Source organism: Pinus tabuliformis, chromosome 6 (genome assembly GCF_031772625.1).
Source record: "Pinus tabuliformis cultivar Carrire ecotype Pingquan chromosome 6, CPIR1, whole genome shotgun sequence".
Lineage (NCBI taxonomy): Eukaryota > Viridiplantae > Streptophyta > Pinopsida > Pinales > Pinaceae > Pinus > Pinus tabuliformis.
This window is the reverse complement of record NC_142292.1, coordinates 381,243,935-381,257,800: the sequence shown is the minus strand read 5'-3', so window position 1 is coordinate 381,257,800 and position 13,866 is coordinate 381,243,935. Positions and strand designations below refer to the sequence as shown.

The 13,866-nt window shown below is 38.9% G+C and overlaps 1 protein-coding gene and 1 pseudogene across 1 annotated transcript; both read left to right on the top strand.

Moving 5' to 3' along the window:
- Positions 1-307: 307 nt before the first annotated feature.
- On the top strand, positions 308-2,807 carry LOC149258910 (bark storage protein A-like). The gene is made up of 5 exons (XM_089416705.1): positions 308-802; positions 1,342-1,409; positions 1,530-1,685; positions 1,838-2,083; positions 2,455-2,807. The coding sequence occupies exons 1-5, from the start codon at positions 571-573 to the stop codon at positions 2,788-2,790; spliced, it is 1,038 nt and encodes a 345-aa protein (XP_089272831.1). The 5' UTR covers positions 308-570; the 3' UTR covers positions 2,791-2,807.
- A 2,299-nt stretch (positions 2,808-5,106) lies between these two features.
- On the top strand, positions 5,107-7,218 carry LOC149258909 (putative linoleate 9S-lipoxygenase 5 pseudogene; annotated as a pseudogene).
- Positions 7,219-13,866: the final 6,648 nt, after the last annotated feature.

Genomic DNA, 13,866 nt, shown 5'->3' with positions numbered 1-13,866 from the left:
TCCCATCACAAACAAACATAATCACTGCATACACAAACAACTAAAAAATTATAGTGATAACCAGATATTATAATTATAGTGATAGCAATAGCTGTTATAATTACACTGATAGCGATAACGATACAACCTACTCAAACCAACCCAATTACGAATTCCCAAACCAGCCAACCATTATGACTTTAATAATAAAAAAGTTGTGAATGTGGTAAAATAATAAGTGGCCAAATCCAAAGAGAGATGAATGAGGGATATGCTCCCTAAGCTTTTTGCTTTATCTTCGTGTTAGAGATAGATGGATCTCGTTGGAGTCTTTCGTGTTGGATTGTTGGAAATCAGTGTGAACTTGGCGTAGAATTCTCAACGTCAGTGTGAACTTGCGGCGTTCCGACATGCTCTCAGTGGAAAAGCAAGTACCGAAGCATAAGGTATGCCAGAAGACCAATTGTTAGGTAGGATTCTTGGCTTCCAGTCTCTAGAGTCCGAAGTTCCGTGATCTCTCCACTACAGATTTGAATATTCTACAGGCTTCGGACTCAAGCAGAAGAGGGACTGGAGTTCGGTTTTGAAAACATGATGAAGATTATCACTGCAGTCCACTGTATATGGGCGCTAATCATAGTATTATTAATGGTCGATTTATCATCAGTTGATGCCCTGATTGCATCGCGAAAGCTTCAGAGAATCATTCACAAGATCAACTGCCATGGCCCATATCTCGGCATCGTTGTTCCGAACGCTTTCGAGATGGATCCTCTTCTGCAATCTTCTTCTTTCAATGTCTCCAAGACTCTGGATATTGCTGGTAATCAGAGATCTATTCTCTTTTTCCCTTAAAAGTATGTAGATGAGCTTTTTATAGGAAAAAAATATTCAAGTTGTGATTTGACAAGCTTGTTTACACAAATACATCCACGCAACAAATCTCATACCTCACGGAAGAGACCAAGGTAGAGCAAGTTGTAATTTTAAATTCCGATGGTATATTTTAGAAATATTTTGGAATTTGATAATGAGTAAAGAAGTGAGACAACTGATTTTTTTCCTAACTATCAATTTCTAAGATACTTCCGAAATCTACAATCAACATAAAGATACTAGACAGGGTTGGAATTTGATGGGCAAATGGTCATGTTGTAATTTGCCCTTCAAATATAGGTTAAAAAATTACAAAACTGTCAAAAATCTACCTTGAAACTATAAAAACAGATTAAAACTCTTAAAAACCTCAAATTTGACCGCTGATCTGTTTTGAAATTCCAACCAGTAGAACACCTCAAAAAAATATATCAAATCTTCCAAAGAAAATATGTTCATTTGTTTTTGTTGTTGTTTTCTTTGCAGGGAGAAGATTTCATATAGGAAGCGTTGATAAGCACAGAGTCATCATTGTCATGTCAGGCTTGGCAATGGTTGGTCTCAATTTTGTTCAATGATATTAGTGCTTTGATTTTTATGTTGTATGAAGATCCATAGTTATGACCCAATCTATTATTTTACCCTTTTCCCATATTATGTTTTGTTTTATGTAGCTGAATTCAGGACTAACAACTCAATTACTGTTGAGTTTCTTCGAAGTGAAAGGAGTCATCCACTATGGAATTGCAGGGAACGCCAACTCTTCTTTGCACATCGGATATGTTACAGTTCCTCGTTATTGGGCTCATACTGGCCTCTGGAATTGGCAGGTTAATATTTATGTTTATTTATGTAAATCCTAGGTTAATATTTAGGTTTATTTAGGTAAGTCCTAAACACTTGATACTATGTCCTGATAGCTAGACACTGTTGTAAAACTATATTGTGATTGAAAGTCTGAATGCATGTGTGTTTGATTCAGAGATATGGAGATGGACCCAATGATGAACTTTCTCTGGAATCAGATGGAGATTACACACGAAAATACGGGTACCTTCACTTTGCAAATTTCACAACCCCGTCAGTTCAGAACTCAAGCAACCTCCTTAATAATGTGTGGTATCAACCAGAGGAAGTTTTTCCAGTGGATGGAACCCCAGAGGTCAGGCAACATGCGTTTTGGGTGCCTGTCAATAAGCGCTATTATCAGATTGCAAAGAGCCTTGAGGTATTTACTAGTCCTTTCCGGAGATGTATAATTGTATGTAATTCTTTGTAGTCAAGCCTTTATCAATCAGATTTATCTGGATCTCAATCAATTATTAATTAGGTTTATTTTCATCTCAGATTATAATTAATTAGAATTATCTTAATTTTAAATTAATTATAAATGGTAGAGATTAATATTTTTATATTGTGAATTTCCATTGTTTTTAAACGTTAATATATATATATATATATATAAAATATAATATAATATAATATAATATTTTATAGAAATTATATAAAATCATTGGAAATTTATATTTTTTTATAAAAAATATTTATAAACAATTTACATATCAATCTACTAATATAATGCTGATTGTGTTGATTCAGAGTCTGGAGTTGGAAAAATGTTTGAACTCAACAACTTGTCTGTCAAATACTCCCAAGGCTGTTCTAGTAGAAAGAGGAGCGAGTGCAAATGTGTTTGTGGACAATGCAGCGTACAGAAACTTCCTCTACACCAAGTTCAAGATAAGTCCCATCGACATGGAAAGTGCAGCTGTAGCACTGGTTTGCCTTCAACAAAGACTGCCATTCATAGCAATAAGAGCTCTTTCTGATTTGGCTGGAGGGGGAACTTCTGAGCGTAATGAAGCAGCTGTCTTTTCTGGGCTGGCTAGCCAAAATGCTGTAACTGCTGTAATTCATTTTATCAAGTCTATGTAACAATGAGTTGTTTCTTACTCCCATCTCTTCAGGGACATGATATTGATTTCTATTGCGCTTAGCTAAAAACCTTTCCAGATCCAAAAGTTGCTTTGCATTATTGAAAAATTCATTTGAATGGCGGCAAGGAAATCAATGAGATGGAGAGGCACACCCATGGCTATTTTGTAAAGTCTCATTGTCGTGAGAGCAACTTAATTATAAATCTAGGTTCCTGGAGGGAACAGCCATAGAATAGCGTTAATTGTTGACTTTGTTGTTAAGTTCGTTTTCTTCTTGATTGAATTTACAATCAGTTAAAAATAAATCTTTTAAAAGTGAAAAGGCACTTCAACCGTAAGTAAGAAAGGGAAAAAAAAATTATTCCAATGATTTTTTTTTATCGATCATCAATACTAAGTATGCAAAATTACCTAATAATATCACACAAGAAGAACAAGTTTCAAGGAAAGCATTAACACACGAAGCATAACACTAAACTTGATGCTCTAATCTAGTTAGAATATATGTTATCTGGTTAATGCTTAAATCTTGCCATTGTTAGAAGTTAATGGAGAATAGGTTACTTAGTTATGATTTGCTCTTTATTTGACATTCAGTTCCTATTAATTAGGAATCTGTTTTTGCCTATATATCTATTTAATTCCTGATGATTAATGAATAAGCGAAGCGAATGCATTTGCTGGAGGGAGCTCCTGGTGATCTGCACGTGTGAGCTCCCGTGTGTTTGTCCAAATTTCTGTCTTCTGCATTTCTTATCATGGTATCAGAGCTGCAGGTTTGAGAGGGCCTGCGAATCCCTGAGTGGGGAGTTGGTGGAAGATCGCAGATCAAGTGCTCTGATTGTTAACAGTTGGTGGTTGCAGATCGAGTGATATGGCCGCGTGTTTGAGTGTTGTCTTTGGTGAGCACCAAAGTGATTGATGATGTTTGGTGAGTGTCGAGTTCGCTGGATGTTGGTTGATAGATCGGGGTTGCCTCAATCAACGAGCGTGGAGTCTGCTGGGAGGCCGAGCTGAGGAGGCATGTGGTGACTATGGCTGTTGTTGAAGGCATCATTATAAATTCGCAGTGTGTGAGCCAGATCTGAGTGACGAAGCTGAAGGATCCAGATCTGAGAAACGTTGTGCCGCGTGGAGTGGCTGTGTCAGTGGGGCGGTGGCTTGCATATCAGTTCCCCTGTTAGTGGTGGCATTTGCGAGTACCAAAACCAATATGACGATATCAACTGCTGCAGAGCGCAATTGCTTGCAAAGAGGATGAGCTAGCAGATTGTTGGAATTATGTTGCTTCCACTGGCGGTGGTGATTATTATGTCGGGAGAAAATCGCCTACTCGCTGAGGGTCAATGAATTAGCCATGTTTTGGTGCTGCTTGAAAGCCTTGCAGAATTAGATCAAACAACGAAAATCAACCATTGAAGCAGAATAAAGAGACAATTCACGAGAATTAACAACCTTTTTCTCTATAAATTATCTGTTGATCATGGTGGCAGTTGCATGCTGGTGAGTTTCAGAGTGTTGGCTATACAGAAAGCAAGGTATTCGAAGGCCAGAGTGGTGTTGCCAAGGCCGAAGGTTCGTAGCTTGATCCCGCGTGGAGGTTGGGTCTACGCTGCTGGAAGATTTCCTCACAATTGTTGCCACAAATCCAGATTGGTGGCACTGTGTTCGTGGAAATGAGATCCGCTTGTCACGGTCAAGGAGATTTCCAATAGTATTGGGCGTTATTGAAGCAGAATTTTGTGGGTTATAAGTCTATTATTAGGCATTGTGTAGAGAAGCATATTTGAGGGTTCGTTTTGTGAGGGCAGTAGTGCCTGTTTGTGCATATTTGAGAGGGTGTTTCATGTGAACCTCATCTGCCACGAATTCGTGTATTTTTTGACACGACATTGCCGTGGTAAATCGAGAGTTGTTCATTTTTTTTAAGTTGCCGAGGTAACCTGTTTTTTTTTTCAAGATGAATTCTCAGATGGCAGATTATTTAAATGAAAGCAGCAAATTGGATGGTTCCAATTACATAAATTGGAAATTTAAGCTTCAGACTTTGCTTGAAGGTCAGAATACCTACAGCATTGTCATCGGTGATGAAGGTAAGCCAACTGTTGCAAATGGTGGAACGAATGCAACAACTCAAGAATGGGAGAAAAGGGAGCTGAAGGCAAAGGTCCTATTGTCAGTTAAAGATTGCATCATCCCTCATATTCGGGATTGCAAGACAGCAAATGAGATTTGGACAACTCTCAAAGACATGTATGAAATCAAGAACACCAGCTGAACCTTGTTCCTCAGGAAGAAGATCCTCTCAATCAAGATGGAGGAGAATGAGTCTGTTTCGTCATTCTTATCTCGGATAAAGGAAGTTAAAGATAAACTATCTGATATTGGTCAAACCGTGGCAAATGATGATCTGGTGACAATCACCATGAACGGTATAACAGATTACTATCAGATGTTTATAACTGGATTGAATGCAAGGGAAAAGCCTCCAAGTTTTGAAGAACTTACTGGAATTTTGGTACATGAAGAGGAAAGGAGGTCGTCTCTCAAGCCTCAAGATCCAGATCTTGCATTGATAACAAAGTTCAAGCCAAAAGGGAGAGCGATGGCTGATCAGAGGAGGGGCAACACATCAGAAATGACACCACAAGGTATGACCTCGTATAGAAATGACTCTGCTCCTGAATGTTTTTATTGTGGTAAGATAGGCCATATTGCTAAATTTTGTCGCAAGAAGAAGGCAAATCAAGAGAGGTACAATCAGAAAAGGCATGCAGGTCATTTGGTAGATGCAGACGCAGATACAGACCCAGATCAGAATCTGGATGATAGGCTATTTATGGCCGAGGGTGACACTGCTACTGAGGAGGATGAATCAGATATTTGGATCGTGGATTCTGGAGCCTCCTCGCATATGTCAGGTAAAAAGCAATGGTTCAGAAATTTTAAAGAATCCAACACTGGAGTAAAAGTCTATCTTGGAGATAATAGTGGGTACGAGATCAAGGGACATGGAGATGTCCTTGTTACTCTACCTGATGGTAAGATCAGGAATATATCTGATGTGTGGTATGTTCCTAGCATTAAGAAGAACCTGATTTCTGTGTCCAAGATTACAAATCAGGACCTCAAGGTAGAATTTTTTAAATCTTATTGCATTATTAAAGATTTGTTGGATCAGATGAAGCCCATTGCTACAGGTATTCGCATAGGAGGACTCTACAAGTTGGATGTGAAAAGTACGCCTCAGCAAGCCTTGATGACGTCAAATAAGTCTGCTGAAAGGAGCCGGGACAGCAGGTATCCATCATCAATGGTACCTGCTGAGAAGGTAATTGGAGCGCTTCACACCCGAGCTCCAGAGCTCCAATCTCTGTTGGATCCAACACCCAACGAATTCGATTCCTTTGAAGACATTGTGAAGCTCTACTCCAATGGGATAAAGATGCCCGACAACCCAGTTCTGGACGCTATCACGAGTCTCATTCCTCCTGAGCTCATCAAGTTCCTCACAACAGACGGCCAACAATTGCTCAAGCAGTTTCTCACAACAGACGGCGAAAAGTTGCTCAAGTATCCGCGTCCTCAAGTTATTGCCACTGACGAATTTGCGTGGAGGACAGACGAAGAGTTTGCGCGCCAGATGCTGGCCGGTGTCGATCCTGTTGTTATACAGAGACTTCAAAGTTTTCCTCCGAGAAGTAAACTGGACCCAAAGATATATGGTCCTCAGATCAGTTCTATTACGGATTCACATATACAAAAGAATCTCGATGGGCTAACAGTAGAGCAGAGTATGGAGGACAACAGGCTGTTCATTCTGGACCACCATGATGTCTTCATGACTTATGTGAACCGAATAAACGCTCTGCCTACCACTAAGATATATGCTTCTCGCACAATTCTGTTCCTTAAAAAGGATGGCACATTAAGACCAGTCGCAATCGAGCTGAGCCTACCCCCTTCAGATCAACGTCCGGAAAGTGTTCGTAAGGTGTTTACTCCAGCAGAGGAAGGCGCAGAAGGAGCTTTATGGCAGCTTGCCAAGGCCTACGTAGCTGTTAATGATTCTGGTTACCATCAGCTTATCAGTCACTGGCTTAAGACTCACGCAGTCACGGAGCCATTTGTCATCGCTACCAACCGACATCTGAGTGTGATGCATCCTGTGTATAAGCTACTGAGCCCCCATTTCCGGGACACCATGAACATCAACGCTCTGGCTCGCCAAATTCTTATAAATGGCGGAGGCATTTTTGAAAGAACCGTGTTTCCTGGAAAGTATGCCATGGAGATGTCCGCGGTAGCATACAAGGACTGGAGATTTGACGAACAAGGGTTGCCTGCAGATCTCCTTAAGAGGGGTATGGCGGTGATGGACTCATCAATGCCCTACGAGCGTGAAGCCACTTGGGTTCAATGTTAAAAGACGTGATTACAAGATGAGGTTCCAGGGGTCTGAAACAGGTAGAAAGGGGCATCTTTCTGTAGCTACAGAGGTTTTTGAAGTTTCTCCTTCTCTCTTTGTTGTAGCTGGCGGGAATACCCTGGAGTACAACAAGTTCTACGAGAATTTTTCTACTGCTTTAAAGGACATTGTGTGGACATCTGAGGTGGACGTGACAAAAGAATAGCTGGAACTACAATTCACTAAGTCACTAGGAAGACTGAAGTTTGATTTGTTTAGGGACATTTTAAGTGTGTTTAAAAATCCCTTTCTCCATTAAGGGGGGATGTTAGAAATTAATGGAGAATAGGTTACTTAGTTATGATTTGCTCTTTATTTGACATTCAGTTCCTATTAATTAGGAATCTATTTTTGCCTATGTATCTATTTTATTCCCGATGATTAATGATTAAGCGAAGCGAATGCATTTGCTGGAGGGAGCTCTTGGTGATCTGCACCTGTGAGCTCCCGTGTGTTTGTCCAAACTTCTGTCTTCTGCATTTCTTATCAGCCATTACACCTTTTTTTTCACTAAACTTGATGCTCTAATCTTGTTAGAATATATGTTATCTGCTATTGCTTAATGCTTAAATCTGGCCATTACACCTTTTCTATTTTTAATGGGTTTTTGTCGAAGCTTTATGTGCTTGGTCCGTGCATGATAAGCTAGTATTCAATACTCCCTAATATATTATTGTACAATATTTATTAACTCTATCATATCTTACCTAGTGTTTGTCTCAACTATATAGCTTTACACTTAATTAATACCACTTCCCTATACTAATATGGAGGCACTATAAGTCGTCTCTTATTTGTGTCAAGGAACTAGCCTATACCTAGATTAAAGATTTAGCATAAAGTCAAATTATTATGATTGAGAAGTGGCAATAAAGTTGGCATACAAATGGATTATCGATTAGAGATGGATGTAGATGTATGGTTTGTATTAATTATTCATTTTAATAATTTTAATTCATTTTTATTTATTAATTTTAGTGTCGGATGGCTACACATCTCAGAAGGATGTTAAAGTTTTATAATGGTTATTTATCAATTTGAGGTTTATTTACTAATTTGGTTTTTAGAAATTGAACGAAGAGGTGACTACAATCATGGTTTACTTGAAATGATCAAACAAATTATATTTGAATTATTTTATGAGGGAATAAAAATATGTAATGAATAAAATTTGTATATTTGAAGCAACGACTTCAATGCAACGAACAAAGTTTGTACTCTGCAATAATCTTTAGAACACTTCAAAAGCAAAGACATCCACTATAAGACAAGAAATTGTATATAAGAATATCTGAATATAAGTGAGATGGTTACAAATGAGGGGGGGCGTTTATATAGGCGAGTACCCTTTTATGACCAGTCATGTTCTTAGAGACTTATCTATTCACTAGTAATTAATAGTTAATTAATCATTAATAATTATATATATATATATATATATATATATATATATATATATATATATATATATATATACATTGCCTTCCTTCTCAAAAAGCTTTGTCTTCAAAACTTATTGTTGACAAGGCTTGTCATTTGTTTCTTTATCATGCATCTTCTAGATTTTTTGAGTTGTCATCTTCGTTGAAACAAAATGATAAGATCCTTGGAGTGATAAATAAAATTGTCGAATTGAGAAGGGATCTGACCATTCTAAATTAATATTTTGTGAAATCTTGTGATTGCTAGAAACTTGTAATGAATTGTTATCATCAAACTGAATTGTGTAAAATTCATTTTTCTTCGACACATAGGTTTGTTGTTTATGTTCTGAGTGATACATATACGTAGATTGATTGACATGTCTGCTCTTGTGATTTGGCTATCGATAAGAGTTCTTGTGATCTGATTTCCGTTTAATATTATAGGTGTCAATTCATTGATTTACTTGAAGTATCTGATTCCTGTTAGGTATGGAAGTCGCTTGGTTAATCGATGGATCTTCACCTGAAATTTTCGTTGCTGCAAATTCTGAGTACGTCTTCACTTCAACTGGTTTATCCTATTCTTAAGTTGTGAAATTGACTGGTTTGATATTCATTTGTTTATCTTCAACATAGACTATTATGATTGGAGACTTTGATACTTCTTCTTGAAAACATCTTAATTTGTGTTAGCAATTTTACACTATGGTCTTTAAGACAAGAAAATTCTTCATTTCTATCAGCAGTGATTTTGTTATTTTTTCTTTGCATATTTTGTAATACTTTTTTACCTTCTTAAGAGAACACTTTTGAAATATCTTGTATGTCTTCTATTGTTATTGAATTTGGCTTTAATGTAACATTGTGTAGTGTTGTTTTTTCTTTTTGTATGAAAACGTCAAAAAAACTTTTTTTCGTATTTAGGATGAAGGACCCTAAAGTTTCCATCCAAGGTGAACCCAAAATAATGTCACCTTAATCATTCCATAAGGTTTGAACAAAGAATTGTCATATAAATGTATAATCCTCAATGTTTAACTATAAATTGGTTATGTCATATTGTTTTTTGTTAAGAGAGTCTAATCTTTCGATTATATTTGACTCGAGGATCACTAATTGGTTTTTTATTTTAGAGTTTATATAATTTTTACCTTTGGCTGGCAAAATAGAAATAGTGACATTTTTCCCTGCAAGAGTCCTTTTAATTTTAAATAGCACTAGGGTGAAACTAAATAAAGTTTCTAAAATTCCTCCTTTTGTTATTCCAAAATTAGGCTCTGTTGTGGCTAAATCTTGCACCATGCAACACAAGTGCAGCAGGAGGCAAGGAAAGCTCCCTGGAGATAGCCTATGGGTTGATTGTAGACCAATTCCTAGGACACCTTAAATAGAGGAGTGCTTGATGGCATGAGAGGGGTTTGCAACACTCCAATTGTCATGTAATGAAAGATAATGAGAGGGCTTGGTTCATTCCTCCAAAGGTATGAGTTATGGATTTCAAGTACCCCTCACACACACAGTTCCTAGTAGTATCACATAGAACAACAGAGGTCGATTACTTCAAAGGGGATTACAACTTAATAGGCTTTGTTGAGTAAATGAAAGAGGATTAGGAGAAATCATAACTCATCATATAGAGCCAAAAACATCCAGAATTCTATATTGAACACATAGAGCTACAAGTGATGGGAAAGTCTACACTTGTTTGAGTTACAAGCGGAATTAACGGACTGGAGAGAATATGGGTGCTATGATTCTTATATAGCAATTTAAAGATATACTTCAGCCCTTCATACAGGCATTATGCATTAATAAATCAATACACATGGATCTATAAGGAAGCATGAAATAATTCCTAGAAGCTATTGTAGCACACATGTAGAGAAGAATATGAACATAATGGAATTAACAGAAGGAAAAACATACTGTAAGGGGGAATCACCACCATTTCTGTGATAGTCTGAAGACCTGCTTGTGTAAAGTAATACAATCTAATACGACAGTCATTCACTTATAGAGTTATGAGCCAAAATATGGTATCACATAGTTCATCCCTCGTGGGTCTGAAAATCACGAACCTTAGTATTATGTTTCATCCCCCTATTTATAAGAAGAGGGAGAGCTTTGAATTACAATCAAAATATCTGAGCCTGAGCCCTAGCTGTCTCGCTCTGTCAGGCTCTGCTACCACCTACCTAGATTACAACAAGGATCGAATCCGTTTCTTGGAAAAATACAGAAATAAATTCTCAGAGAAACAAAGTCGAGAAAGTAAGGATGAGGTGTTCCCTTGCTGCTTCAGTGGAGGCCTCGGATAGAGCCACATCCATGCTACTGTCCTACTCTTTTTGGCTTCTTGAGCCGATTCACTATTGCTCGTTTGGCTTATGTCAATTCTACACTTTACTGCATGGGTGAGTTGTTTGGTGGAGAAGGGATGGAGTGTTTCTAGGTAGTGACGCGTTGTGCAGAGGAGAGAGACTCCATGCTGAGGCATTAAGTCTCCGTAGAAGCCCCTCATACTGTCATTTATGCATTGCCCCATGATTTATTCAATGTCGGGGTTGTTGACCCATCCACCTTTAAAGCTTTGTACCCGTGCTGAGTGCATTTTTAGTTAGGCTTTCCCCTTGGACAACTATGATCGCCAATACATGGGATTGGGCCCATGCAAGACATCGCAATTGCAACACAAGGAGGGTACCTCTTTACCCTTTTTCCATAGCACGAGTCAATTGGTCCAGACGTGAAAACCTTATCAAATGGCTCACAATACCTTATCGCATCCTGGAGCCTCTTTCCTTATCGCTATCACAGCGGGAAGGAATTTCGGCGGAATTGAAAGCTTTATATTGCGTAATCACCGATTGTTGATTATGATGGGTGATGTCATTACTGCCATGTGTCACCCTATGAGAGGTGACACATGTCATCTGGAAATGGCCCCATTTGACCCTTGAAAAAGCTAAAACTGAGTGACACGTGTCCACCCACCACATCTGCATCTGTACTTGCCATGCCATTACTGACGTCAGCTGCCATGTCAACTTGGTGGACCAATCAGAGGCCACAACATGTCCCCCTGGACAAGAGAGAAAGAGGCCCGCCAAACCCTATTTTGTAGGCATTTCCTTTGTTAACAAATTTCGGTCCCCCCACAGATTTTGCATTAAATCGCAATATCAACCCCCACACAGTCCTTCAAATTTGGAACCTGCCAATACGCTTATCTTGATGGATCACGAGACTGCTGAGATGCGGGACTGCAGGGTCACCGGGATGCGGGAACCCGCCACGTGGAGGAGAGAGAAGGGGGGCCACCGACTCCTTTTTTGTCACGCTTTCCTTGTTAACTCTTTCCATCCTTTCCCCGATGGTGCAAAAATATATCGCAAATCAGCCCTCGCATGGTTTGGAGTATTCTATGACTGCGAGACTGCTGGATGTGCAGGATGCAAGGGACTTGAGGGATGGGGGATGCGAGATGTGATATCAACATTCGGGATTGCGACGTGTCAGTATCCTTAGCTATGTGTTCGAGGGATCCCACCGATGGCCGCTTGCGATAAATGCTCTGCCCGAACCTGCCAACTACCGATATGCGATATCGGCGATCGACGAATCACTGCTTTTCATTCCTTTAGTGTTCCTTGCATTCCTAGACTCGCCAACCCTGATATGCTATTGCAATGAGCTGTCCCAAGTCCCGATTGTGATTTTTCTTCAACATTTAGCCATTTTTCTTTATTTACTAGGCTTTCTGAAGGTAATATCTAAAATGCTTTATCTTCTGCTCCAAGAGTCCATTTTTGGACTTCCGTATATTGTTGGAAATCTATTTTCGAGCACTAGGCGATGGAGAGGGACCGATTAAGCTCTGATAGTTTCTGTGGCTAAAAAATTGGCATCAAAATTCACTGCATTTGTGTGTTTGAGGCAATTGAAGATTGATAAAGCAATAAGTGACAATATTGGCTCCTATTGGGGACAGTGCCTTACTAGCAAGGTGTTGAGAACCTTTAGACCAATATCCCTCACCATTGGGCATGGAGTCAGTAATATATGAGCTTTGTAACCAGCAAAATCTCCATGGGACTTTCCTCATTAATCTAAATGCAGAAAATAAAAATTCTAACAATTAAAAAGCAAATGCTCAGCTAGTGAGTTTATTCATGTACAATCCTACTTATGCACTGTAATTAATTCAGCTAAGTATGTTAAACTCTCCAATAGAGCTAGGCCAGCATAAGAGTACTGGACCACATGCCTTCATACTACTGAAAAAGAGAAATTAAAACAAGCATGCACCATAAAAAAATATTCAAACAAGGATCCTGATACATGCTCTAGAAATAACCTCTATTGCTGACTTAAGAATAGGCTCATGTATGCAGCCATGGGGTCATGGAATAGACAAGGAATGCTTGCAGTTGCCTCTTTTTCATGAAAATTCTACTGAACAATATCCTCTTAGCTAGGGAAGCCACAAACACTTCTCGACTCCACAACTTTAGAATTTTCTAGAAAAGCTTATTGTTGTTGGGAGCCTTCTCCCCACTTGCTGGTAAACGACTCCTTCTAGACCTTGGTGACCATCTCTCCCTCCTCTGAATAATATGAATCACAAATTGGAGGGGGGGCTTGATCTTGTTCTCCAGGTGAAGGATGAGCATTGCAAACTGGAGGCTCTTTGCTGACTTCCTGATGGGCTTCCTCTTCTTGCACAACTTCCCCTGATTGGAAGCGTTGTGGCTCTGCATCAATTGACTCTTCACCAAATTCGTATTCATCATAAGAAGGGGAAACATTGAATTTGGTCGAATTAGACCCCTAAGGGTTTGTAGGCAACTCGATGATATTTCTTTCTTCGCCTTCTAGCTCCGTGGGTGATGCTTCTTGATGCAAGAGGATGTTTTCTTGGAGTGAAGCCCCACAAACATCTTCAGCTAGATATTCAAACTCAGGAATGTCTCCATCATTAAAATGCAGGCAAAAATCTTCAAATAGAGAATTTGGTGGATATAATTCTTTACAATAGCGATTGAATTCTATGGAAACATCTCAGGGAAGATATACTGCCACGAGGTATTGTTCTGTACCAAACTCTAGCACCCTCCTCTAAAGAATACATGAACAATTTCATTTGTACATCTTCAAGGAAAATTCCCTGTTGTTCCATGCA

Excerpts from the sequence above, each read along its gene's own strand:
- LOC149258910 (XM_089416705.1), top strand. The coding sequence starts at position 571 with ATGATGAAGATTATCACTGCAGTCCACTGTATATGGGCGCTAATCATA. Across the intron at positions 803-1,341 it reads CAAGACTCTGGATATTGCTG|GGAGAAGATTTCATATAGGA; the intron begins GTAATCAGAGAT and ends TTTTCTTTGCAG. Across the intron at positions 2,084-2,454 it reads AGATTGCAAAGAGCCTTGAG|AGTCTGGAGTTGGAAAAATG; the intron begins GTATTTACTAGT and ends GTGTTGATTCAG.